Source organism: Eublepharis macularius, chromosome 12, assembly GCF_028583425.1.
Source record: "Eublepharis macularius isolate TG4126 chromosome 12, MPM_Emac_v1.0, whole genome shotgun sequence".
NCBI lineage: Eukaryota > Metazoa > Chordata > Lepidosauria > Squamata > Eublepharidae > Eublepharis > Eublepharis macularius.
In genome coordinates, this window is record NC_072801.1 from 26,807,937 (window position 1) to 26,835,433 (window position 27,497).

General features: G+C 44.2%; 1 protein-coding gene across 1 annotated transcript in view; it reads left to right on the forward strand.

Annotated features, from left to right (window-relative positions):
- Positions 1–27,497, forward strand: part of MYO15A (myosin XVA) — a 105,308-nt gene that overhangs the window by 38,531 nt on the left and 39,280 nt on the right. The window contains exons 25-34 of the mRNA XM_054993680.1: positions 1,828–1,981; positions 13,934–14,019; positions 14,391–14,538; positions 16,367–16,462; positions 19,554–19,789; positions 21,147–21,325; positions 22,345–22,417; positions 22,569–22,757; positions 24,827–24,939; positions 25,926–26,017. Coding sequence (XP_054849655.1) covers positions 1,828–1,981; positions 13,934–14,019; positions 14,391–14,538; positions 16,367–16,462; positions 19,554–19,789; positions 21,147–21,325; positions 22,345–22,417; positions 22,569–22,757; positions 24,827–24,939; positions 25,926–26,017 — 1,366 coding nt within the window. The remainder of the gene's footprint in view (positions 1–1,827; positions 1,982–13,933; positions 14,020–14,390; positions 14,539–16,366; positions 16,463–19,553; positions 19,790–21,146; positions 21,326–22,344; positions 22,418–22,568; positions 22,758–24,826; positions 24,940–25,925; positions 26,018–27,497) is intronic.

Below are 27,497 nucleotides of genomic sequence, written 5' to 3' on the forward strand. Positions count from 1 at the left end.
ATTCCTCCATACTAAACAATCCCCTCCATGCAGAAAACTAGAAATGTCAGAGAGAAGGATTCTGCTTTCGTGTCTCTACTACGTGGAAAGATTTTTTTTCCAATCAGGGAGCATTCAGCCCTGTGACGACCCCAGTTATCCAAGTGGTGCATCTCAGACTTGTGTTTAACTAGGTCAACATTAAAGCCTGCATTAATTTTCAAGTCTGGAGCAGTTTTTAATGTATGTGTCTTGATGGGACTGCTTCAGTCTTCATATGTAGTTGACTACTGTAGGGTTATCAACCTCCCGGTGGGGTCTGGGGCTTCCCTGAAATTATGACTGATCTCCAGATGCCAGAGATCAGTTCCCCTGGAGGAAATGGCAGTTTCAGAGTGTGGACTCTATGGTACGCCATAAAGTCTAGGAGAAATGGATGTTCCTGAGTGATGTCACACCCCCACTGAGTTCCTTCTCCTTTCCCAAACACCACCCTCTCCAGGCATCACCTCTCAAATCTGCAAGAATTTCCCAAGCTGGAGCTGGCAACCCTATTGGCTAGATTTATAACAATAATAAGAATAAAAATATTGTGTAACTGAGAGTGGCAAATGGACCTTACGGGAAATATGGAGCTCCCTTCTGCCTGCCTGCCCCATATCCCATTCTCCCCCTCTCTTTGACATCTTCACCTTGTATCCCTTTTCCAGCCTTGCATCATTAGCTGTTCCAAGTGACATCACTATGACATCGTATCACGTTGTGTTATGCTAAATATTACCAAGAAGAGGGTAGAAGACCACCACAGCTCCATGGATCCTGTCGCATCTAATTCTGCCTTCAGCCTCCTAATAACCCTCCTAAATGCTCCTTGATGGTATAGATCCAGAGGACTTAGCTGTGTTAGTCTGTAGTAGCAAAATAGAAAAGAGTCCAGTAGCACCTTTAAGACTAACCAACTTTACTGTAGCATAAGCTTTCGAGAATCACAGTTCTCTTCGTCAGATGCATGGAGGGTAAGAAGAAACTGGTCAGATATATAGGTGGAGAGGGGAGGCACAAATCTGACATTAAAAATGGCAACATCCAGATACCAGTGGGAGAACACTTCAATCTACCAGGACATTCCATCAAGGACTTAAAGGTCACTGTAGTTCAACAGAAACCTTTCAAAAACAGAATCCAACGGGAAGCTGCTGAATTGGAATTCACATGTAAATTTGACTTAGTCAGGCTTGGATTGAATAGGAACTATGAATGGTTATCTCATTATCAGAAGTAACTGATTTCATTATCAGAAGCAAACTGATCCCATTATCAGAAGCTACTGATTGCATCTACTCCCCCTCCCCTCTCCACCTATATATCTGACCAGTTTCTTCTTACCCTCCATGCATCTGATGAAGAGAATTGTGATTCTTGAAAGCTTATGCTACAGTAAAGTTGGTTAGTCTTAAAGGTGCTACTGGACTCTTGATGGTATAGTTTGCTAAGCATTCCAGAGGCCTGACCACAGCCAAAACAAATTCAGAAGAGCAAAGTCCTCTCTGAAAGCCAAGCTACAAGTGACGAATTACACTTGCCTGGCAAGTGAACAGACTTACGTGTATTCCTCCCTGTTCACTTGCCATTCACTTGCGCTCCACTTGATCAAGCTTGGCTCTCAGATTTTGAATTTTCTTGTACCTCTGAACCTGAACATTGACATGCTTCTTTCCTCCCTGTGTAAGAGTGTGCCTCCCCAGGTCTGGAGACCATCTTGATTTTCTCACCCTGAGCCCATGTTGCTATGGTTTGATGTGGTCTTTCCCCCCATATGCAATACTGAGTGGGTTTCCTCTCCTGCAGGCAAAAATACTCAAGGCTGAGAGGGAGCCTTATCAAGTTCAGGTGTCTTGTGCGCATCTATGTGAATCGCAAGAGGTATCTCAAGGTGAGTCCTGTGGTGTGGCGTGTTGTGTGGATGTGGGAAGGAGAGGGCCTCTGCATACAGAGAGAAGGGGTGTTCGTAAAAGGTGAAAGGTGGACAAATTAAATGGAAGTACTAAGTTGTAGGATAATAGCAGGGCCATAGCTCCAGATTGATTCCCATGTTCCTTTCTCGCACATTTCTGTACTCACATTGTTATATATGTGAAAACCTACATGGCTGGTTCCTTTTGGCTATCATATGAAAACAGCCAGATGCCTTATACCAAGGCAACCACTAGACCATGTAGCTCAAAACCCTTTCTTCTAATGGACAGCAATTATCTGCACCAGAGATCTTTTCAACTAGACATGGCAGGGACTTGGCACCCCCAGCATGCCAACCAGGTGTTCCACTTTATGTGTCTATGAAGTTGCCTTCTACCATATCAGGTCATCAGACTGTCTAGCTCAGCCCTCGGGTCTTCTAATTGGCAGTAGCTCCCCATGGCCTTGGCCGAGAAAGATCTTTTCCAGGACCTGTTGAGATCCTTTAACTGGAGTCGCCAGAGACGGAATCAGGGCCTTCCGCGTGGAAACAAGATGCCCTGCCAAAGCCGTAGCCCCTCCCACAACTACCACCCATGAGCTGCTAGTCTGATACCCTTCCAGTTTTTATATCCAGATTTTGCACACAGTTTTGCTTATTTCATACACAAGTTGGGTTAGGGAACACACAGGATTCACCCAATAGCACCCTCCTGTGGCAATTTCAAGCAGGGAGAACAGCACAAGATGGATTTCCAAACTTTCTTTAGGATGGTCTTCCTAGGATGGTGGTACCCATAGCCAGTTTGGGATCTCTGCGGATGGGAAGGTGTTGATTTCTGCACCTCCCTGCCCATATCCTGTGCTATTTCCTTACCATTCCCTCTCTGCTCAGGGCAGGGGCAAGAGAGTAGCAGTACAAAGAGAGGCCGTTTCCACACTACTCACCTTCATCCAGAACGTCGCGAAAAAACCACGGAAGACAGCATCTTCTCATGCGAGTTTTGTGCAACATCGCGCAAAACTCACGCGAGAAGATGCTATCTTCCACGTTTTTTCCGTGATGTTCCGCAGCATTCCGGATGAAGGTGAGTAGTGTGAAAACGGCCAGAAATAATGGAGAAAATCTCTGTGTGGATGTTCTGTTGCTTCTGTGAATGCTTTTGCAATAAGAGAAAAATAGAGTATTGCCTCCATGTGGAAGCAACCACAATCTCCACTGTCCCTTCCCCCAAATGGGGGAAAAGAAATCCCTCCCAAGTTGTTCACTTGGATTGTGATGTCAGCATGTGCTAATGGGTAACGAATCTGGGTTTTAAACTATCCTGTGTGACCATTGTAGCTTTTTCCTCCACCATGCCTAGAGCAGGGGATGAAAAGCAAGGTGAAAGAGAAAAGGCAGACTTCAGCCAATATACAATGTGTGTTGCAATCAGAGAATTCAGGCACTCGCTTTCAATTGTTTTGAAGTTTGCTCATTTGGATCAGCTGGTCTGCTTGTTTGTTTGGAACAGTTCAGCTTTACAAAGATGTCCCCAAAAAAAGCCACCTGAAAGTCCCTGAATGAATAGATCAGAAACCTGCATTACCTGTCTGGAAGGAGAGGAAAGGCAGCCGGATTGGTGCCCCCACCCTTATAGAGAGGGATACAGGTGCAGAAACCTCACAGGAGAGACCCAAGAGGAAGCAGTTTGCAGATGCAGGACTGCTAATTTGTGCATGGGAAGATTCGAATATTAATAAGGAGACTGCTTGGATTGTACTGATGGTATTCATTGTGTGGGAAGAGAGTGTTTCACATAAAGGAAACGCAGACTGTCCCCAAACAGAGTAATTTTGCTTACTACAACCTGGAGGTTATGAGGTTCCTTACTCCATAGCAAAAATAAAAGGGGAGGTGTACGGACAACTGATGGCCAGAGAGCTTGCGAGAGAGAAAGAGAGATATGCTGTGTTCCAGTCTTTAAAATGCATGGAAGTGTAAGGAAGATAATTCCCTAAACTTTCAGAAACGGCAGAGAACTTCGTGAAAAAAAAAAGTGTTGGAAAAAAACCCGCAACTGGTCCTAGGCCAGAGAAGGAAGAGGCGAGATGCAGAGTTGATGTAATGCTATATAGCCGCATGCTACCACCAGATCAGGAGTGGAGAGAAGGGGAGACAGACCCATACCCCTCCCCCACGCCCAGTCCAGGGGGCTACCACCACTGTGTAGAGGCGGCTCCTTCTCAGACCCTCTTTCCGAATGGATCCCCTTGCATATACCTCTTATCCTCCCACGCTCTTTGGCGACACCTGTATCCCTTCTTCTAACAATAAAGCATATTTGAATTGGAAATATTTGATTTAATGTAGGGATGTGTCCAAAGGTCTGGGAGGGGAGGATATGGAAGGGGTTCTTGGGGGTGGGTAGGAGAGGGTGCTGGGGGAGGATAGGGGTGCAATGGGGGGCATTACTAAAGATTCAGAGACCTAGGATTGGCTGTGGCAGAAATCCATGGAAAACCGAGCTGGGCACACGTGGAGAGAGCCCATTGACCAAAAGGAATGATCTCTTTTTTAAAGGCAGGGGATGGAAGAGAGATGGTACCATTCTATTGGCTGTGGTAGGATTCCATTAGAAATGGGAATATGGTTCTGTTGGCCTGAAATTCAGCAGACAAGAGGGGATGGGACCTTCAGGGGCCTTCACAAATTTGTCTTTTGGTACCTATGAGCCATGAAGCCTAAATGGAGCCTCCATATTGCAAGGCATTTTACCTGTACTTGGTGAGGACATAATAAGGGGAGGCTCCGGCATTTGTGCCTTGCTTGTAAGTCTTCCATGGGCATCTAGTTTGGCAGCGGTGGGAACCAGGTTCCTATATGGGGTATGATCCAGCAAGGCACTTTTAAACTTTTGAGTGGCTACATTTTCATTAGGGAGATCACCAGGGTGGTCTCTACATGGGAACATGCTTGTATGGTTTTCCTGTCGCTGCTGCCATTACAGCACAGTGGCAACAGGGCTTCCACATGGCATGTTTCCTTGCAGTGCCCTTGCCCGACTTCCCTGGCAGTACCCTCCACCCGTGCACCATGATGGCTTTTCATGTTTGTTTTTTAACCAACAAGTTAACATATTAATGTAATAATACACTGTAACAAGTTCTGTTTCATTTTTACAAAAGTAAGTCTTTAGGCCCTTTTGGTGGAGATATGCCTTTCCCCCTATATTTCCACAAAGAAAAGGGCTAGAGATTTATTTTAAAAAATGAAAGCCCGGAATTCAGAGAACCTGAGACACTCTTGGTTAAAACGTTATATCAAGATACAGATCTTCAGTTGCTGATTTAAAAACAAAAATAGCTACCAAGTGGTCAGGGGAGGAAATAGCCACCTAAGAGACAGTAACAAGGAAAATGGTGCAATATGGATGGTAAATGTATTGTCGAAGGCTTTCACGGCCGGAGAACGATGGTTGTTGTGGGTTTTCCAGGCTGTATTGCCGTGGTCTTGGCATTGTAGTTCCTGACGTTTCGCCAGCAGCTGTGGCTGGCATCTTCAGAGGTGTAACACCAAAAGACGAGATCTCTCAGTGTCACAGTGACACGAGAGATCTCGTCTTTTGGTGCGACACCTCTGAACATGCCAGCCACAGCTGCTGGCGAAACGTCAGGAACTACAATGCCAAGACCACGGCAATACAGCCCGGAAAACCCACAACAACCATGGATGGTAAAGTTTGAATTTTCCCACCCACATGGCAACCACCCAGAAGAAAGACAGGAGAAAAGCTGGAAAAACTCAAGAAAGTACACAACTGCATCGCGATGCTATGGGGAAGCGGGGGGGGGGGGGGAACAAGATTAAATCTGGGGCAGATAACACACCTTTTCATCCTCCCCTGGTATCTCACGAGGCATCTGGAGCTGCTTTAACAAAGGACAGCAGATACCCAGTGCATTGGAAGGGTTAAAGGTCTGAATGAGTCAGCCAGCTCTAAAAGCAAACAGCAGTTGCTGTACCTGCAGTTGGTGGCTGGTGCCTGCCCCAGCCCTGGGCACACAGCAGCCTCACTGGGCAGCTGTGCGGGCACCATGAAGAGTGTCCGCTTCAAGGTGGATGGGGACAAAGACACAGTGAGTAGCTGGTGGGGATGGGCCTGAGGGTGGCTGAAACTTTTATAGCCTTTTGAGGCTCACACCGCAGTGTGAGAATCAGGCGAGCAACAAGCTGTCTAACCCTTTCCTCTGCACATGCTCTGAAGAAGACTCCCTATAGACTCCAAATGCATGAAGGGTGTGCCCCATTCGCATCAGATTCTTTTGTGGGATAAATCAGCAAGTTAACATATCAGTGTACCAATAGATGTAACGGGTTCTGTGAACTCCCAGCTTTTATTTTTTAAAAGTCTCCCACCCATTTTGTTATTCAGATATGCATTCCCCCTTATATCTCTGCAATGAAATGTACTAGAGCCCTTTTTTAAAAAAAAATTAAACCTGGAGATTCAAAGAACCTGAGACACTGAAAGTTATAATGTTATATCAATATAATAACATTCACTTGTAGGTTTAAACACAAAAATCCCCCACCCCCACCCCCACCCCAGTGGTGGCAGTGGAGAAATACCTTGTTTGGAGCAAAAGCTACTGCGACTACTGTGACACTTTGAAGACTAGCACATTTATTGCAGCAAACACCTCCCACCCATTTTTCCGTGGGAAGAACAAGATCCAGGTGTCTTCCTTCATAGCAACTTTACTGGGGATGGGAAGCTGCCTTGCCCTGCCTGGAATGTTTTCTGCAATTAATTTCCTTGAGATTTGTATTCATAATGAATGTTAAATGCTGTGTGAAATGTTATTTGAATGAATGCCTCCAGAACCTATTGGATAATGCCTGTGATGGTATTTCTGATCAACACAATTGCTCATCTTGTATGACTGCTGTCTTTTGCATTCTTCTGAAAAAAATAAGGTTTTTAAAACCTCTCTTCTTGAAGCTGAGCTCTTACCCGATCACCATCAGTGTAGCCCTGGGTCCAAAATATTGTGGTTTGTTTATTTGTTTACATTTATAGCCTGCTTTTCTTGCTGAGTCTCAAGACTCATTTCAAAATATAAAACAATACGATCCAATAAACAACGCAACAAGACTAAGATTGCAAAACTTGAAATTAGTGCAACCAAAAAAAAATAGTTTAAGGTATGCCTGTAACATAAACAATACAGAAAATAGAATTACAGAATGAGAAGACAATGTAGTAGGAGCACAAAAATGCATGCAATATCCTACAATCCTTTAGAACACACCTCAGCCCAAGTAACATAGAACTGCTTGTTTTACTGATTTTTCATGAGATGGGTGTGCTTCTGGGCATAGATGGAGGAAAACAAAACACCTTTCAAAAACAGACAGCATCAGTAGGGAAAGCAGGAATAACTTTTATCATTGCCTGAATTTTTTGTAGCAAAATTGTTCAGCCCTTAAGATACAAATTCTTAAGTAAGTGAAATAAACAGGATTTTTTTTTGGTAGGGAAACTCGCAACTTTAAATTGCACCCACATATGCCCACTGCTTCTTGGAAATTTGGTGGCAGACCTAATTCTGCACACGTGTCTGTTGCTATCTTAACCCTCATTCTGTAATTCTCAGGCTCTGAATCACACTTGAGAGTCTCTCTACACAAGACATCTTATATGGGGATCTCAAGTGACTTACTTTCTGTGTGGTCTCATATTCGAGTGTACTCTGTCTCCCTAGCAGTGCATGTGTATCCACAATGGGAGAACAAGTGTAAGATCTTTCACTTGAGTGTCCCTAAGATGTCTTGTGTAGAGAGACTGTGTCACATGCTATCAAGCCAAGTCTGTGTGTCCTCTACTTTGCAGCGTCTCTCCATTTCTTGTTTCCCAGGCTTGAGATCCATTTCAGTAGAGATGCTGGGGATAGAACCCAAGACCTTCTGCAGGCAAAACAGATGGCCTACCACTGAAATTGAATTCAGCAATATGTCTTCTCTAGGATAGACTGGCCATTTAAGTTCCCAGGGAAAAAAATTCTGATGGACTGCTGCTAGGGCTCCCAGTCTCCAAGTGGTGCCTGTAGTTCTCCCAGAATTAGAACTGATCTCCAGGCCATGGAGAAAACAGCAGCTTGAGAGGCCAGGACTATGGCAGAACATAAAGTCTAGGAGAAATGGAAGTCCTGGAGTGACGTCACATGCCCATTGAACTTCCTTCCCTTACCAAACTTCACCCTTCCCAGCACTGACACCCAATCTCCAGGAATTTTCCAAGCCACAGTTGACAAGCTTAGCTGCAATCCAGGAGGGTTGCTGGCCTCCAGGAGCATACAGAACCACGGTTCAGCAATCCTGGCATTGCTGCAGGTGATCTCTTAGCAGTGGCACAGAAGAGACCATGGAGCCAGTCTATGCTTCTTATTTGTGGTGCCTTGCCACAAAACCCGAACTCGTACTCATTTAAATGGGCCCGGTCTGCTTCTCATCTTTCCCCAGTGCCAGTTGCTGCTAACCAGGGGTCATTTCGTAGAAAAAGAGCTGTATGAACTCATTAGCATATTCCACGGCCCTTGTCAGCACCGAAAGTGTGTCATTAGCATAACTGATTTGCATATGCCACCCCCCCGTTGACATCACCTATCCTGGCTGTTTTGGACCCAATCCTGACTATTCAGGGCCAAAATTGGGCCCAAAACGGCAAAAAGGGGCTGAAAATGGCCAAAAAGGGGCCCAAAATGGTCAGGATCGGGCCGCTCCTGAGTAGGAGAGTGATCTACCACCCGTCAGAGGCCCGATCTGGGCCTTTTCAGCCCCAATCCAGGCTGAAATGGGTCCAAAATGGCCGAGAGTCAGGTGGGCGGGGCGCCCTAACATGTGACTTCTTTGGGGAACTGCCGGAACTGCGTTCCTGTGCGTTCCCCCTTGAAATGAGCCCTGCTGCTAACTATTCTGAGCCTCCACAAGTGAGGGGTGAGTGGTATAGTGCTTAGAGTGTCTGACTTGGCTCTGGGAGTCTCAGGTTCAAATCCCCATTCTGCCACTATGTGACCTTGGGCCAGTCATGCACTGTCAGCCTAGCCTACCTTATTCAATTCAGAGGCTCCCCTATAGGAGATACGCAGCTATGCTACTAGAAAAGAATTTCATACACACTCTATTTATCAAATATTATAAATCAGTGTGCAATGTGCCATGTGCATCTAATAAATAGTACAAAATACATGAATAGCTAAGTGAATAATGGTATGAGGTAAATAGTTGGTACAAATGTAAATTTCAGTAGTCCCTGGCTACTTCTTCCCCTGGCTCCCACAGTCTCATTCACAGAACTGAGTCCTTCAGTGATCAATAGTCTTTCAACAATCACTTTCTGTAGTGGCAACTTCTTATGTCCTCTGGTTTCAGGATGGATCATTGAAGGGCTCCGTTCTGAGAATGAGACTGTGGGAGCCATGGGAAGAATAGCCAGGGAGGACTACTGAAATTTACATGGATTGCACCAACTATTTACCTCATGTTATTATAGAAAAGAGTCCAGTAGCGCCTTTAAGACTAACCAACTTTACTATAGCATAAGCTTTCAAGAACCACAGTTCTCTTCATCAGATGAGACGAAGAGAACTGTGGTTCTCGAAAGCTTATGCTACAGTAAAGTTGGTTAGTCTTAAAGCTGCTACAGGACTTTTTCTATTTTGCTACTGCAGACTAACACAGCTAACTCCTCTGGATCATGCTATTATGCAATTGATATAAATTTTGTTCTGTTTGATTGTTCATTGATTTTTATTGCACTTAGCTATTTGTTGTATGTATTTTGTACTATTTATTAGATGCACATTGCACTTTGCACACTGATTTATAATATTTAATAATATTTGATAAATAGAGAGTGTGGGAGATTCTTTTCTAGTATCCTAGCCTACCTGACAGGGTTGTTGCTGTGAGGATAAAACGGAGAAGGGGAGAATGTTGTAAGCTCCTTTCGGTAGTCCTCACTGGGGAGAAAAGTAAGGAGAGTGAAGGGATGGTTGAAGCACAGACAAATTGGCAATGATTTACTTTGTTCTTATATTTTTAACCCCCATGGTTAAAACTGGATTTTCTTCATGAGCACGCCAGCAAATGGCATGGAGTAGTGTGTGTGTGGGTGTGTGGGTGGGTGTGGGTGGGTGGGTGGAGGGGGAGCTTTTCTGACCATGGAAATCCCCTCTGCTTTCAGAGGAAAGAGGAAGAGCGAAGGAAAGCTGAAGAGGAAAGGAAAAAGTCTGAACAGGTAATACCCGCATGGTGCTGTTGTGCAAAGGAAGTAGGCCCCTGGTCCTGTGTGGTTTATGAGACTTTGGGATGGGGGGTTGCTCTGTGGCTTTGAGAGAAATGGAATTCTGCAACCCAAATCTGCAAATTTAAGCCATTTTTCATTTTGCATAATTTATTCTTGCAAGGAGCTACAGAGAGCATTGAAGACCTGCCCTGAATCTCTCAGAGACAAACCAGACAGGGACCAATTTTAAAAAGCTGGTTCCCCAAATACTCTTTTCTTTTAAAAGCTGGTTCACAGGAACCCAACTGAGACTGGGACCATGGTGCTCAGGGAGGGGAAAAATTGAACCACCCTTCCATCCCACTGAGATTCAATGTGGTGAAGTGCTTACAGTGCCAGACTAGGATCTGGGTTCGAATCTAATCTGTGCTGTGGAAGCTTTTTGGGTGACCTTGAGCCATCACATACTCTTGGCCCGACCTCCCTCACAGGATTGTTGTGAGGATAAAATGGAGGAGGGGGAAATGCTGTAAGCCACTTTGTACCTGTGGAATACAAGCATTCACACAGCCCAGGAGGCAAGCCATGCCCCAAACCAAATTCCTTCCCCCTGTTTGTACCATTTTAATCCTGCCTCTGAACCATAGCTTCCATGGACACTAACAGTAATACATGGTTAAAATAAAATACCAAGAAACCAGTTAATTAGTAAAATGTTAAATAAATGGTCATTAAAAGGAACAGTTCAGCAGGAAATAAGTAACAGAACAAAGACAGGGTGTGTGTTTGTGTGTGTGGGGTAAATCAAATACACTCACCAAAAGAAAAAGAGTCCACTGAAAGGATGAATAGATGTGTTTTAATTCGAGTTGTTGATGGCCTGAAGAAAAAATTTCCTCTCCAACAGAGGCTTAATGCAATGTTATTTATGGATATATATATCCATGCCATGAAAATTTTAATTTAATTTATTATATTTATATTCCGCCCTCCCCGCTTTTGCAGGCTCAGGGCAGATAACAAATACAAACACCATTAAAAACATTTTAAAACATTAAATAATACATTTAAAAACATTTAAAAACATTAAATATTACAGTTCATGCTGCATAGTGGTTCATACATTCCTCTGTGTTTGCATAGGGGCGATGGTTTAACCCCCGCTTTTGCTGTCCATTACTTTTGATGTCTGTTACCATCCATACACAAAACTTCTGTTAAAGAAGGAAGATGTTTTTCTTTAGTCCTGTTGGCAACCCTGCTTTTTAACCTGGCACCCGCAATTCATCAGGCTAGACCACAGGCAGACAGCTGTAGGAATTCCACACATCATGGTTCCTCTACAGAAAAGGCCCTGCCTCTCTTAATTCCCCACTCATATACACCCCCAAAAGCAGGAACACACAGGGAGCTCATAAATGATTCTTTATTGAAAGGATAAGTAGATCCCTTCTTTTTTAGCAGTGTCTTGAAAGCTCCCTGGGTGACCTTGACCAGTTACTCTCTTACCTAAACTACCTCACAGGAGTGTTATGAGGATAAAATGGAGGAGGGCATCCATGTATGTCATTTCCAGCTCCTTGGAGGAAGGGCAGGATTGATAGAGGAAGTGCCTCTAGAGAGTGTCTCTAGAGAGGTGGCACATAAAATTTCTAATGGATGTCAAATTCATGTTTTATTTTCATTCCTACATATTTTAGCATTCCCAGGTCCCTATACCCTCCCGGTGGTGGTGGGGGAACCCAGGACTTACCTGTTTTAGTGACCTCATATGCACTCCCAGAAAGGTGTGATGATGTCACTTCCAGGAAGTGATGTCATCAAGCTAGCCACAGGCGCGTTCCTCACTTCGCACAGGGCTAATTCTGGCCAGTTTGAGGCGAAAATTGGCCCCAGCAAAGCTTTCAGAAGTGATGTAATTGTGCCCTGCCAGGAACTCATCCAGTGCACACTTTCCGGGGTTGCCTGCCAGTGGAAGATTGACTGCTACTGGTGAGCAACTGGTAAGCCTAACAGTTTTACATGTGCACTTGAATCACCCTAGCTGTGCGCCTGATGTATGAAGAAGTCCTGAAATCTTATGCACTCATCCAGACCCTGAAAGAGTTCCGGTACTTAGGCATCAAAAGCCCATTTCATATATGGCAATAAGCACATTCTTACATACTCTTAACATTCTCATGCCAAGGATAACTGCTTGAACAATCTCTTCCTTCTGCCATCCTCCATTTTCCTCTTACAACATCCCTGTGAAATACATTTGGCAGAGAGTGACAGGTCCCAAGTCTCTCAGTGAGCCTAGCACAGATTTGAATCCATTTCCATTTCCACATGGCCTTATTATAGTGCAAACTAGCACAACCTATCACTGTTTTTCTGTGAATACCTGTATTGTCCCGTAATCTTCAAGTTCCGCTTATTCCGCTTTGTGACACTTATTTTGTGTTTTTTGTTGTGTTCGTGGGAACGCCAGGAAACACAACAATAGCTTTATTATTTCACAATGTCATTCTACGATTAGCCCTCACCTCACATGTAGTTTACTTTAAAAAAAACAGTCACATGCAGTCAGAACATGATTAGGACACAGCAGAAGAGGTTTAACCTTTTGTTTGTTTTCCCATGCTCCATTCCCCCATTGAAAGTGGGATTTCCCCCTAATCTATTAGCCCTAGTTGTGGGGGAGAGAAGGACCCCTCTTTGGGCCTACCTTTTTCCTTTCTGGACTTTTTTTGTTGGGAGTGGAGTGTGCACAAGAATTTCCAGGAGAACTGCTTAGAGGGAAACAATTCAATCTCATCTGCCCGAGAGTCATGGTCCCAATCTGTCTCCCTTTCCTCTTTGTAACTACTTTTCAATAAAATTCAAGATAGTGTGATGGTTGCCCATGGGTCTCTAGCATGTTGTTGATTTTATACCAACTATCCTGGCTTCAAAGAGAATCTTACAAGCTGTCTTCAAGATTTTAAGACTTCTCTTGCCCAACCTAGACCTCTGAACTAAAGCTCCTTATGGAGAAGGAATGATTATAAAATCAGTTTAGGTTTCTATTTACTCTAGAGCAGGGGTCCCCAATATAGCACCTGTATGTGCCATTGTATCTGTTGACACCTCTTCCAGTGCCCACCATATATTTTTAGAAAGTGGGTGAGGCCAGATGGGGCTTTTGCCTAGCAAAGCTTTTGATTTGCCAGTGGTGATCTGATTGGCTGTGCAGATTTTTGAAAGTTGCTTTGATAGCATCTGCCACCACAGCACAAGGATCTTCACTGAATGACTGAAGGTAATCTGCATGCATGCAAGAAATATTTTTAAATATGTTAATTTTAAAAGGCCTCTTGTTAAACAACTTCTACCTGAAATGCTGAAGATTTACTATTAAAGTTATGTATAACCTCAATCTCTGACATGATGTGGTTGGCTCCACCTCCAGCAGCAGCCATTTTGTAATCGGCTCTCCCTCCAGTGGCAGCCATTTTGTGGTTATGCCCACCACCTGTGTCAGAATTCCAAAGAGGCCCACAGGCTCAAAAAAAAGTTGGGGACCCCTGCCGTAAAAGGTCTTCCAAGGCTGTTGTCCAAACCCCAACCAATACTCACTGGTTGCTTATCCAGTCTCAGCAAGATCTGCGGTGTGAGTTTCAGCAACCATGCCAGACGCTATCCAGCCATTGTGCTGAACGGACGGAGGATCTGGAGTGACTCTCTTTCTCTGCGTCCCCCGTCAGGAAATGTCCCCGCGAGAGGTGATGAAAGTTTCGACCTTGGAAGTCCCTGCTGAACTGGTTGGCCTCCTCAACACTGTGGCGGGTACGTTCTTATTGGCTGGGATTCCCTTCCTGGGGGATCCAAGGCTGATAAGAATTATTGGCCCCATTGAATGATTGGCCCAGAATCCCCCATGGGGAGGGTTTGCACAACTGTTTCCCCAAGATCTGTTGAAGATGACAAATTTTGTAATGGGGGGGAGGGGAGTAACCTCAACGCATGATGATGAGCAATTCCTAACTCTGGACCAGTCATCTTCTGTGGTTGGTGTGGGAGGCTGACATAGAATCCTGGGCAGCCAAGCTGGTCTCATGGGCTGAGAGAGTCAGAATCTCTTTTATGTTCTTCTATATGGGTTTGTTTAAAGCAGAGTCCTTTCCTGGAATCCCAAAACTCTGCTTCTGCTGGTCTCATGAGAGATTTGTTTCTTATAGTCCACAAACAGGTGAATGAGGACTGCATTGTTTCCGTGGCTCCTCCCAAGATGCAAGCAGACTCCCAGCTTACTCTACCCCTTGACATCAACAACTACCCCATGTCAAAGTATGTGCAGGCTCACTTCAAGGTAAGGGGGATGGAGAACCCATTGGGGAAGGAAGGGAAGGAAGAGATGCATAGGTTGGTCTTTGAGAGTTATTTTGGCACGTAGAATTTCACGCAACCATCTTGGCATCAGCAAGTGTAACCCCTATGAGGTTAATTGGTTTAGCCCAGTGGAGTGGAGTCAGAAGCTAGAGGCAGGCTGCTGAGGAGGAGGCTGGTTGCTGGGGAGCTTAATAAAAATTTATATGCTCTTGTCACCTTGAATAAGGGCTGTCATTCCCCAACAAGAAGACAGAAGCCTGGGATACAGTTGCTTCACATTAATGAAAAAGGACTCACCGCTTCGTGAAATGTTGAACTGTTTTACCTTTTCAAAAACATTGTTGATTTAAAGTGTTCTGTTTGGTTGCAAAACACTTTATGAGTTATGAGTTAGTTAAAAAAAAGTTGTATGTTATTAATTGTAAAAAAAAGTTTAAAAGAAAAAGAAATCTTTCTTAAAATTGTGTGAAAGTTGCTTCCTAAGCCCCACAGAACCCATGAAAAGAGAAGTTACACAAGCTTGTTTCACTGAAGAGAGCATCTTTCAGTGCACAGTCTGGAAACACTAGGCACTGCAATGTTGCTGAAACTAAGCACTTCCAGTTCCCCAAGGAGAGAATATCAAGATGTAGCCCTCTGCCATAACAATCTTCAGACAAGATTTTGGAAGTGATGAAGAAAACGTACAGACACACATTGCTATATGGTGCATTGGTTAGGATATTGGAGTAGGATCTGGAAGACCCAGGTTCAAATCTCCACTCTGCAATGGGAGCTTGTTAGGCAACCTTGGGACAGTAACCTAACTCACAGGGTTGTTGTGAGGATAAAATGGTAGAGGGAAGATTAACGTTTAGAATCCCAATTGGTGAAAAAAACACCATATAAATATCCTTAAAAATAAAAAGCAAACCGTGTTGCCAACGACGTACATTTTATCCTGGTGCGCCTGCTCAGGAGCACCCGGATAAAAAATGTGTCATGGCCAATACAGCCTCCAGAGGATGCTGTGGCCTCCAGAGGATGGTGCTGCAGTGGGACGGCCAGGCAAGCTGTCTTGTCCGACTGGAGGTGGCACCATTTTCTAGGGCACATTTTTTTAAAAATGGACTCTGTTGCTAGTCTAAAATAAATAAAAAATGCATGTTTGTAGACAGACAGACAGACAGACAGACAGACACACACACACACACACACACACACACACAGAGTCTCTGGAATATAATATCCCTACCCCAACCCCCAATCAAAATAAATGGAGGAGAGGAGAATGATGTAAGCTGCTTTGGGTCCCCACTGGGAAGAAATCTGGGGCATAAATGAAGTTTATATATACCATTGTGTGAAGATGTCCTTTTTGTCTGTCTGAAACCTATGGCCAGCAAGATCACTGGGCATCTCTCAAATTCTAATGTGATTCAAAAATTTCCCATTCTGTGCTTAGAAAGCCAGTGTGGTATAGTGGTTAGAGTGCTTCACTATGATCTGAGAGTCACAGGTTCAAATTCCTGCTCTGCCCATGGAAGCTTGCTGGGTGACCTTGACCAATCACTCTCTCTCTCCCTCTAATCTTCCTCATTGGATTGTTGTGCATATAAAATGGAAGAGAACAACTTAAGTCAATTTCAGCCCCCAGTGAGGAGAAAGAGGTGGTGTAAATGAAATAAAATGGCTGCACTCATATACTGATCTGAACATTCCACAGCTATGACAAGATGGTTGTGTGAAGTGATCCTTTGGCAAACTGCTTTTACTACTAAAACAAAAAGGTAAAGAGAGGAATGGTTTTCTCATGTGTCCTTTTGCAGGAACCGGTTTTTGGGATGCTTATCAAGACTCTGGCATCCCCTCTGACCCACCTGGATGACTGGCTGGTAGCAGAAGCAGTTAACCTCTTCAAGCTGGTAGGTGAAAAAGTGTTCCATCCATCCCCCTCTTGCTGGCAACTTTTCTCTGTTGAAGTGGACTGTGGCACATCTTGAATGTGGGAGGTTGAAGATGGGCAGAAACTAGACTTGTGTGCCTGCGAGTTTGTATTGTTTGCCGTGGGTTATTTCATAAGCATAGTTTTATTCTTGTTTTTGTCTTTTTTTGTTTCGTTTTCATAATTTTATTTTGTTATTATTTCCCATTGGTTTCAATGGAAGGCACACAGGTCTGTCATAGTTTTCCATCCAAACTGAACAAAACTCAGGAGGATTGTAATATTCCCCAAGGACACACACATTGCCATATTTCAGATAGATAAAATAAAAAGGGCTCCTTTTTGAGGCAATGAAAGGCACCCGCATTTATTAAAGTCAGTGGGAGAATTGAGAGGAAAGATTCCAAACAGTAACACAGACAGCACTGCAGCTATTGTACTTGAAGAACAAAAGCACAAGGAAGCGGCAGAATGGCAAGGCAAGGGCATTTGGTGGCACAAAGATGGGAAGGCATCTGGGCAGGCAGACAGCACCAGGAGGACCTTGGGGCAGATTTGCTTGGATGGGAGATAAGATTTGGAAACCAGCCTGGAAGCAGGTGTGTGTGTGTGTTATGTGTCGTCAAGTCGCCTCCAACCTATGGTGACCCTATGAATGAAAGACCTCTAAATCAGGGGTATGCAGACTGAAAGGGGAATTTTGGCACAGTAGGGCAGGCTTTGGGAGGAAAGGAAGGCAAAGCTCCTTCCCTACATTGTTCAGGACTTGAATACTTCATACTTACGTAATCCTAGTGGCTACAGCTTACTGTAAATTGAGAAAGCCCAGTGCTTTTCTCCACCCCACCCCCCCACCTAAGGAATACCAAGTTTCTCTCTCTCTATGCCCTTATAAGGAAAATGCTGGCTGCCTTGAAAAAGCGAAAGGGATAGAAGAAGCAGAGACTGCAATAATGAAAATAACCAGGAAAAAAAGAAAGAAAATCATGAGTTTTTTTTCTGTTTTAGGCTTAGTTGGGGAATTTGTTTCATTTTCATGTTAATTACAATAATTACAAAACATTCTATTTTTGCAATTATTTTAATTAATAACAAAAGAAATGCACACGTCTAGCAAGAAGAGAGAAGGTGGGAGCCCACAAGAATCCACCAAATCCACAGAGGAATTGCTATAATTCTAGAGGCATCGTTCTGAGAAGGGACACGCAGGAAAAGACTTGGAATGTTAATAAAGACCCAGAAAAAATGAAGTCCAGTGGTTCCTGCAGAGGAACTAGGAATTTTTAAATTTTATTTTTATTTCGTTGCACCTATATTCCGCTCTCCTTGCGAGCAGGCTCAGAGCGGATCACATCAGAGTATAAAAGCAAGGTAGCAAAATAGATAAAACAATTCCAGCTCATATGTTTAAACTGCCAATCTGTCCATGGGTGCTAGAACTGTGCAGTTTGTACAAAACTTTTTCAGGGTTGTGTATAGCTGATGGTAACTAAATAAGTGGGTTTTGTAGTGTGGGTGGTTCTGTTGCACAAAACTGTGCTCTTCCCCTTTGCCCCTTCCAATCTTCTGAGCAAAAGAGAGATGAGACAGACAAGGGCTGTTGTAACAGAGTATATTTGCAAATATAGGGTACCAGCTTACAAAATGAGCTTAGAATGTACCACAGAACAAAGGAGCACATGCTTCTTTTAAGGGCTCATGACATCATTTTGGAGAAACGAAACTCACATTCAAACAAAACGTGATCTCTTTACACCTATGGATAGGCTATTCTCCATTTCTCACTCTCGCGACAGCTTTATTACCCTCCTTGTCTCCATGGTAGTTACTCGTTACTTTCACACACACTCTCTTCCTCGAAAGAGGAGGGGGGAGGACTTACAATTTTCCCTTTGTCTCTGCCTCTGCATCATAAGAATGTTCAAAAAGAGTCCAGTAGCACCTTTAAGACTAACCAATTTTATTTTAGCATAAGGTGCTACTGGACTCTTTTTGATTTTGCTACCACAGACTAACACGGCTAACTTCTCTACATAAGAATGTTCAGTTATCTATTCCCAAGGACATACATTTCTTCTGTCATAAACAACTAGAGAAAAGGGGGGGGGCGTTAAAGAACAGAGACCAGTTACTTTAAAACATAAAAATCCATTCCTTTCCTCTTGCTAGCTTAATTCATAATTACATTATTGATTCAAGGTCTCCACTAAAAATGTGCTAATCCCACAGTTCCATGGAACCACAAAGGCTAATGGAGTGTGACATAGTGGTCAGAGTGTTGGACTAAGATCTGGGAAACTCAGGTTCTAATCCTCTCTCTTCCATGGAAGCTCGCTGGGTGACTTTGGGCCACTCAAACTCTCAGCCTAGTGTACCTCACAGGGTTGTTGTGAGGATAAAATGAAGGAGAGGAGAATGATGTAAGCAGCTTTTGAATTCCCATTGGGGAGAAAGGCAGGGTATAAATGAAGTAAAAATAAAAATAAAATAAATATAAATAAAATAAATTCCTTCAGTTTGCATGTAGCCTTTTTGCAGTAGTGTTGAGGTGGGAAAGTGTGGGTGTATGAAGAGAGAGAGGATCATTTCTCACAAGATAAAAGTAGCTGCACAGGTCACTTATATTAAGGTTGTTTGTCCCAGCTTGGATGCTACTGGGAAGTCAGTTTTCTTCCTGCTTCCCTGTGGCTTCAGGGTGGGGCTTCCTTTTTCCCACCTTTCCTGCGATCTTTCCATCAAGCAGAAAGCCATGTAGGTTGCATACATGGTGAACACACAAACATTTCATGTGGAAGATGCTACAAGGCCCATATTCTCAGCCTAACCTACCTCACAGGGATAAAATCAGAGGGGAGAACAACATAAGCCACTTTGGGTTCCCACTGGAGAGAAAGGACGAAGTATAAATGAAGTAAATGATGATACACCCACACACAAGATTTACTGTTTCCTGCTTCCATGTAGGAAACTTCCTTTCTATGAATAAGCTTTTGTTAGACTTGAGGGAAAGTGAGGAAGCTGTCACATCATCATGCCTAACCTTTTTTGGTCACTTCCTCCATCTGGGGCAGGTTCTCCGCTTCATGGGTGACCCCCACCTCAATGGCACACAGGAGAGCCTCTTTGGGAACTACGTTGTGCAGAAGGGACTGTCAACGGTCAGCCTGCGGGATGAGATCCTCTCCCAGATAGTCAACCAAGTCTGGCGGAACACCAATATCTACAATGAAGAACGAGGCTGGCTCCTGCTGGCCATCTGCCTCAGCGCCTTTGCTCCCTCCCCCAACCTAGAGAAACACTTGTTGAAGTGAGTAGCCCTGGGAGATGTGGGGGTGAGGGGCTTGCATGATACCAGGTTTAAACCTATGGAGTCTGCCCTGCCACAGAAAAGGCAGACTCCGAAGCTAAGAATGCTGAACCGCTCCTAGATCAGGGGTCTCCGAGATGGTGCCCATGGGCGCCATGGGAACCATCAATGCCTTTTTCTTGCACTCAGCGATTGTTTTTAGAAAGTGGGAGAAGCCATGTGGGGTTCTTGCCCAGCAGTGCTTTTGATTGGGAATTGGAGATCTTATTGTCTATGCAGCTGCCACCAAAATGTTGGTTTTGTTTTCTCTCACTCCTCTTTCTAGTGTTTTCTTGTTATTTTCACTCACTCTGTTGTTTTCTCTCCCTTGTCTAGCTCTGCATCCGGTGGCAGCCATTTTGTAGTTGCGCCCGCCACCCTCTGTTAGAATTTCAAAGGTGCCCACAGGCTTAAAAATTTGGGGATACCAGTCTTAGAGGCAGGCAGAGAAAACTGGAAAGGATCAAAATCATGTACGCGGGTTGTACTGACCTCTGTCTATTGTGTATTTCTGCTTATCTCACCTCTCCTTTGGGGTTGAGAGCAGGAGTAGTAAAGAGGCTAAAGTGAGAGAGCATCTAACCCACGGATCTGCAGCCGATGGCACCAGAACTAAATATGACTTCTTAAAAAGAAAATAAAGTCTTGCTTCCTCTATAAGATTTCATTTCTGCCCACTATGTTGGGATGCTTCTTTTAGTAGCTGGCTGGTAAAGGCTTCCTTTGAGTCCTGGATCCATAGACTTCCCCCTGAATCTGGCTTCACCACCCTCTTGGTTAAGTTTCTTGCTCTTCTTGAGAGGAAAGATGTTTTCTATCTCTTAAATCATCGATAGACTCCACCTATTGTTTGTTTGATGGCTTCAAAATCCTTTACTGCCATAGACTTGTGCAGGAGGTCTGGCCAGCAATAACCCTGGGCAAATAGGCAAAAAGTAAAGCATATTGGGTGGGGGGAGGTAGTACCCTGAAACAGCCTTATGATTTTCAACAGGGATGTTGTTCAGACTGAGGGAGAGTGATTGGTCTTAGGGCTTCATAGGGGACCTCAGTATAGGATTGGCTTAGGATTTCCCCATTCTGTGTGCCAGGAGGATGCTTTGGTGCTAGTATATGTGTACAGATGGTCTCTAGACCCTTCTTAGCATCTGCCGAAGGCACCAGGAGAAATCCGTTCCTGACCAAGGTGGAGGAGGCATGTCCTACCTGGTATGATGATCAACTCAAGCCAGACTTCTGTTGAGCCACAGGCCCGTGCCACCCCCCTACCATTCACTTACACTTACACTCCCAGGGTCTTGTTTTCCTCCTTTGCCAGGTTTGTTTCTGACTATGCCTTCGATGGTTACAAGCCCGTCTGCCAGCACAAGCTCATGCAAGCCCTGGAAAAGACCCGGTTCGGAGCGGAAGCCGCCCGCTCCTATCCACCCACCCTGCTGGAGTGGATGGCCTGCCGCAACAAAGTCAACATGGCACTGGATGTTTACTGTTTCAATGGTAAAGGGGCTGGTTGCTGGGGACCAGGAGGGAGAGGGGGGACAGGTTTGAGTTAGGAAAATGGGAAGGCCCTGTCCTGTTTGAAGCACAAAGATGGCTCCCTTTTCCTGCATAAAGTAAAGAAAAATCTCAGAGAAGGAGTGAACGCTCTTCCATCTCCTTTCCATAGGTGGTGAAGAACACAGTGATCTTTCTGTTAGATTATTATCACATGTACATCCAAGTTTTTCAGAAATGCTGATGGTCTGTCATGCTTGTGCTCTGCTGAATAGTTCCCCCCCCCTTTCTGAAAAGGGTTTTCTAAAAACAGAAACCTAATATCAATGTGCCTCTGAGCAGGTGCAGAGTGCCTTTCCCCTTTTCTGGTGGGAAAACTTTATTTAAATGTGTAAGGATTGGATGGCTTTGAGCAAGGATGTATATTGTGCTTTTTCTGAAGAATGTAATCTCTTAGAATAAAAACAGCCATCACCGATTTTATAAAAAGCAAGGAAATAAAATAAACAGCTAATATAACGAATCATTAAATTAAATTAAAAGGAAGAGAGCAATGTTAGCCCCTCTGAGTCCCCATTGAGAGAAAAAAAGAGGTACGCATGAAGTAAATAAATAAATGAATGAATGAAATTTCTAGCCACGCTTGGGACCAAGCATTCTCACCCATTAAAGCATTTAAAAATGTTTTGATGGCATAAATGGTTTACAAAACTTTTAATTGAAAAGTTTTACTTAGGCTTTGTAAACAAATGAACAGAGTTCCCTAGGTCGCCTTACACACCCACTTTGGTTCAGGATTATCATTGCAAAAAAGAAGTTTCAAGCAGCCATGTTGGTCCGAAGCAAAATACTAAAACATGAACACAATTCACACAGTGCCTTTTCCCCAAACAACACATGACAGAGTACTGCTGTCATAGACATGTCTTTGGGCCATTTCCTGGACATTATGAAAATTCTGGACAGTTCTAATTTGTGTGTAGGTTGGCATCCATTATCCTTTGTGGTTTTTGCTTTCGCAGGAGACCATTTTTTGTGCCCCATCAATTCCTGGACCACAGGAGAAGGCCTAGCTGCAAATGTACTGCAACACAGGTAGGAGAGATTGGGGAGAGTCTGTATATCAGGTATCTGGTTGACACCTGGTGTTGCTTATTGGTATCTTGACCTGTGCCAATTCCTGCAAATCCTCCCCATTCAAGTCAGCACCAAACATCTGGGTCATGGGGCCAGTGTTTCTTTGCAGGGGGCTCATGGATGGATGGCGAGGCTGGTCGGTCACCATGAAGGATGGAACCCAGTGGGCCGAGCTGGCTGGCCATGACTACGTTCTGGACCTGATTTCCGACCTGGAGCTGATTAGAGGCTTCCCGAAGCAGAAGTCATATTTCATCATTGCCTCAGAAGGTCCAGAGAAGACTGTTGGCGGCAAAGTGTAGGTAGCTCAGGAGGGGCGCTTGGCTCTTCCTGCAAAAAACTTCAGCACTAATGTAAGGAATGGCAAATAGAGGCATGTCACCAAAGTCCTTGGGAAGGACAGTGTATGAGACCAGCTCTGGTGAAATCTGACCTCCTATGCTGGTGAGGTCCAGTGATCAGTGATCCCACAGCTGACACCAGTCTGACCTTGAATATGAAAGATTATTTACTGTCTCCTTGCCATGGGCTGTGAAAAACGCAAGTCGTTACCTCAAATCCCAGTTGGATTGACTCAACTAACCTATGCAAAGGTACACCTTTCTAACTCCATTGAAATCAATGGACTTAGAACGGTGTAACTTTGCTTGGGATTACATTGTTAATATTTATTTTATCCAGTCCCATAAATATCAAAGATGTTAGTAATAAAATTGGTTGAATAAGTTTTTTAAAAGCTATTTAAAAATCCCAGAAAGGCGCATGTCCTAGGCTAAATGATTTTTTAAAACAGCTCCAATTCCACTTTGATTAATTTCTTACATCATATTACTACTACTACTACTGTTACTGTTACTGTTGTTATTATGCAATGATATCACATTCCACCAGATGTATAGGCTGAATTTTTTGGTTCTTTGCTGACTTGGATTTTATCCAAGGATCTAGGAGTCAGTAAGGTATCACCTTAGTAAGTGGCGTGTTCCAAGTAGTGTGGATGTTCACAACTGTCCAGTTTGTTATCCTTTTTATGCCAATATTGCCTTGATGTTTAGTTAGTCCTTTTGGAATTGCACCTAGCACTCCTATCACTACTTTATTATTGTTGTTGTTGTTATTGTTATTAACCCCACACTTCCTCCAAGGAGTTATGGGCAGCAGAGAAAGAACTCCCCCTCTGCATTACAGCCCTGTTAGGCAGGGGAGCCTGCAAGAAAGTAATTGGCCCAGGGCCACCTTGGGAGCTTCAGGGCAGACAAAGGATTTGAATCCAGGTCTCCCCAGTTTTACTCTGACACTTGCACCATTGCACTACAGCTTCAAAGTAATTATGCAGTTCAGATTAAACAATTGAGGGCAAAACTGTTCTACTTGGAGGAGATGTATGCACAAAACCTTTTTTTTCCCCTATTGAAAAGGAGCCACTTAATCCTTTCCTCTCTTGCTGTTTCCATCCTGGATGTAAAATCCTCATCTAAATGTCCATCAGCAGAGAAAAGGGTATCTTGATCAAGGTTCCTCTCTACAGCATGGTACAGTGGTTAGAGTGTCAGACTGGGATCTGGGAAACCCCTGGTTGAATCCCCGCTCTACTCTGGAAGCTCACTGGGTGACTGCAGGGCATCTTAACCTACTTCACAGGGCAGTTGTGAGGATAAATGGAGGAAAAAGCCACTTTGAGGGAGAGGCAGGGTATAAATGAAATATCTTCAAGCTATTTTAATAGCTTTATTCCTTTTTTCCCCTTTACTGAAAGCTTGCATCAAGGGAATTTTTTCTCTGCCTTCCCTCCTTTGAACAAGAATTATTGGGGGCTACCGTGTGTGTGTGGGGGGGCTATGTTATTTATTGATTTGATTTGATTTATACCCTGCATTCCCCACAGATGGGCTCAAGGCAGCTAACAACATTCAAAAAATACATTAGAAGTCAAAAAACCATAAAATCAATAATAATTTTTTAAAAGTCATTAAAATAGTCCAGGAGCGGGCTATTTAAACAAATATTGGGAGTCCGTATATGGGCATAGCAGATGGCTGAGGGCAGCCCCAGAAAAAGTGGTGGTCTTAGATGGAAGAAGGAGGACACCCGCTGGCACTCAGCCAAAGGCCCGGTGGAACTTTCAAGGTCACCAAAACCTGCTCTAGCAATTCAGTCCAGTGCCTACAAAGTATATGTAGAGCTTTCTTGCTTTGTGAAATAGCAAGCAGTTCCCCACCACCACCACCTGATAAAAATTTGCTAGTGCCGCAGGGCAATCTGATAAAACAGGCACCCATTAGCCACCTCTGATTTACAGCTTGGCTCTCCCTTCCTGTTCTTCACCCCACCCTACCGCCCACCCTCTTTCTCCCCTTTTCTGATTAGAGTATTCAGACATGGTTTGGACTCGGACGGGGAGGTCCCTCCGCCACCGCCTACAAAGGCCCCCACCGTGGCCCCCACCAACCTGCCTGACTCCGAGGGATATTACAGCCATGGTGAGGGTCCCATCTTAACTTTGGAGTGGGAACAAGACAGGTACACATGTAACATACCTTTTCCGAAACTACTAGCAAAAAGGCCACTGTTTTGATAGGTGGCGTGTAAGTGGAGAAAGGTGGTAGAATCCCTGTGGGGTGCAATGCGTCTCCAGGAGCCGAGAGGCACATGCACATGAAGCTGTCTTATACTGAATCAGATCCTCGGTGTGTCAATGTCCCTGTTGTCTACTCAGACTGGCAGTGACTCTCCAGGAGTCTCAGGCAGAAGTCTTTCACATCACCTGTGATTTGACCCTTTACCCTAGTAACACCAGGGGTTGAACCTGGGACCTTCCACATGCCAAGCAGATGCTCTGCCACTGAGTCATGAGCCATGGGTTAACCCTTTGTTCTCCTTGCCACCCGGTGCCTTCTATGCAAACCTTTACATTTCCTGGTAAAAGTGGAATGGCTCTCAAATTAGAAAAGTTCATTTGGGGCATAATTGGGGTGAGGTTTGAACCTACACCTGCCTCCTTCTGACCCCCGCCCCCCCAGTCACCTGCTGTCTTACATACATAGCTCTGCCCCCTCTATCTGAAATTGTGTTTCTACCCCCGGCTGGTATAAAGTGTCATTAGATGGGTGGGAAGGCTGATGTGGTGGAAACTAAGTTAACAAGGGCCAGTGGGTTCTGAAAATGGAACAGCTGCAATGGGTCATGGGGGAGAAATGTGATCAGATGGAAACAGTAGATAATGGAGTTCTGGTATGTTATTGTTTCATCATAAGGCCAACTTATAGAGCTACCTTGCACTGTCAAAAATTCCCTTTTCTGTCCAGTTGTTAATGCTATCGGAGACCTGTCTTCTGTTTGTAACTGATCCACCCTAACCACCCCGATACTTGGGTCCAAATATCCACCAAGACAGTCATGTACACACATGTGGAGACTATTTTGGGACTCATTCTCTCTTTTTTTACCTTTCTGGACTTGGAAGCAGATTCAGACACCTTCAGTGAGTCCCGGAGCCAGAAGGGGTTGGATCACTACCTGGATAGCCTCTTTGACCCAGTCCTCTCTTATGGGAATGGGGTAAGGAACATACTTCCCAGAATCCAGAGAGCCAGATTCTAATGCCTGGTATCCTGTTTCTCCTTTAAAGCGCTAGAAGAGAGCTTTTCAAGTGGCACAATTCTTTCAGTGTTGGGGTTCAAAAAGAAATGAGATACTTTTCTAGGCTGTAGTTTTAACCTGGTAGAACTGATTTATGTGTAGTTGCCCTCTACTGAACATGTGTAGTTGCCTTCTACTGAGGTGGACTGTTGTTCTACCAGCGTATTCTATTGGTGACCTTCTGCATGTGAAGCAAGTTTGCTACCCGTGAGCCACAACCTCACCCATGCCCGTAATAGTTCCTTAACCGATTGTTATATTTTACCCCAAGTCCACACAATCAGATGTATGTTATGAGTTCTGTGCTGGAAACTTAATTCACAGGCATGCACAGGCCTGATTTGGATCAGGGTCTTGGCATGTGGAGACCGGGGGTGGGCTACTCTCCCCCTGCCATTTTCCTGACTTGTAATGGTCCCACTGGAGAGTCCACATGTACTTGCAGGGGTCCCCGGAAGGGCAAAGCAACCCCCCGGAGATGTTTAAAGCTGGGGAAATGGTGCAAGAGAGAAGCTCTGCCTCTTCCTGTGCACCACAAGCCCAGTCCATATCAGGCTGCCTGCTGTACTTGCCAGCTCTGGGTTAATAAATACCTGGAGATTTGGTAGCCATTTTCTCCAGGGGAACTGATCTTTGTCATCTGGAGAGCAGATGTAATTTTAGGAAATCTCCAGGCTCCCCCTGAATGTTGAAAAGGATAAGGACCTGCCACGGTAACAATCCACAGACCTTAAGTTCTTAAAGTGCACCGTGCAACAAAGTTATAATTTTAGAAAGTTATATTTCATGTATATAAAGTGCAAAGTGCTCAATCAGTAATAAATAACAATAAATAGACAAGAATAAATACAAAGTTCACATCCAATACTCAAAAATATACCAATTCACTTCTCAAATCCTGTTTCATACTCTTCTAAGAGTATGAAAGCCTTTTTGACTCTGTATCCGGGTTCCCATTTTGAGTTGGAGAAGTGAGAAACATTATTGACCGACTGGAGCTGAAGACAGCTGCTGTTTTTGAATGCTCTTGAAAAAGCCCATCTGTAACAGGAGTATAGCTTGCACCCTGCTGAGCATTTCTTGGTGGATGTGGATTCTCTTCCCTGGGAGACTTGGAGCCAAGCTACAAGTGACAAATGGCACTTGAATGGCAAGTGAATAGACTCACGTGTATTCCTAGGATGTCCTAGGATGTCCTCTTGTGGCTTCTTCCACCTAGGAGACGTCTGCCACGTTGGAGCCCTCCCCCTTGGCTGGATTTGCACCTGAAAAGGAATAAAAGAGACTTTCATACTCTTAAATTTTCTCATAGACAATATTAATGATAGACTTACCTGTTGACTTCAAGTCTCCACTTTGATGAAATAAGTACTTACAGTCTGGAAGTAGAAGTATACTT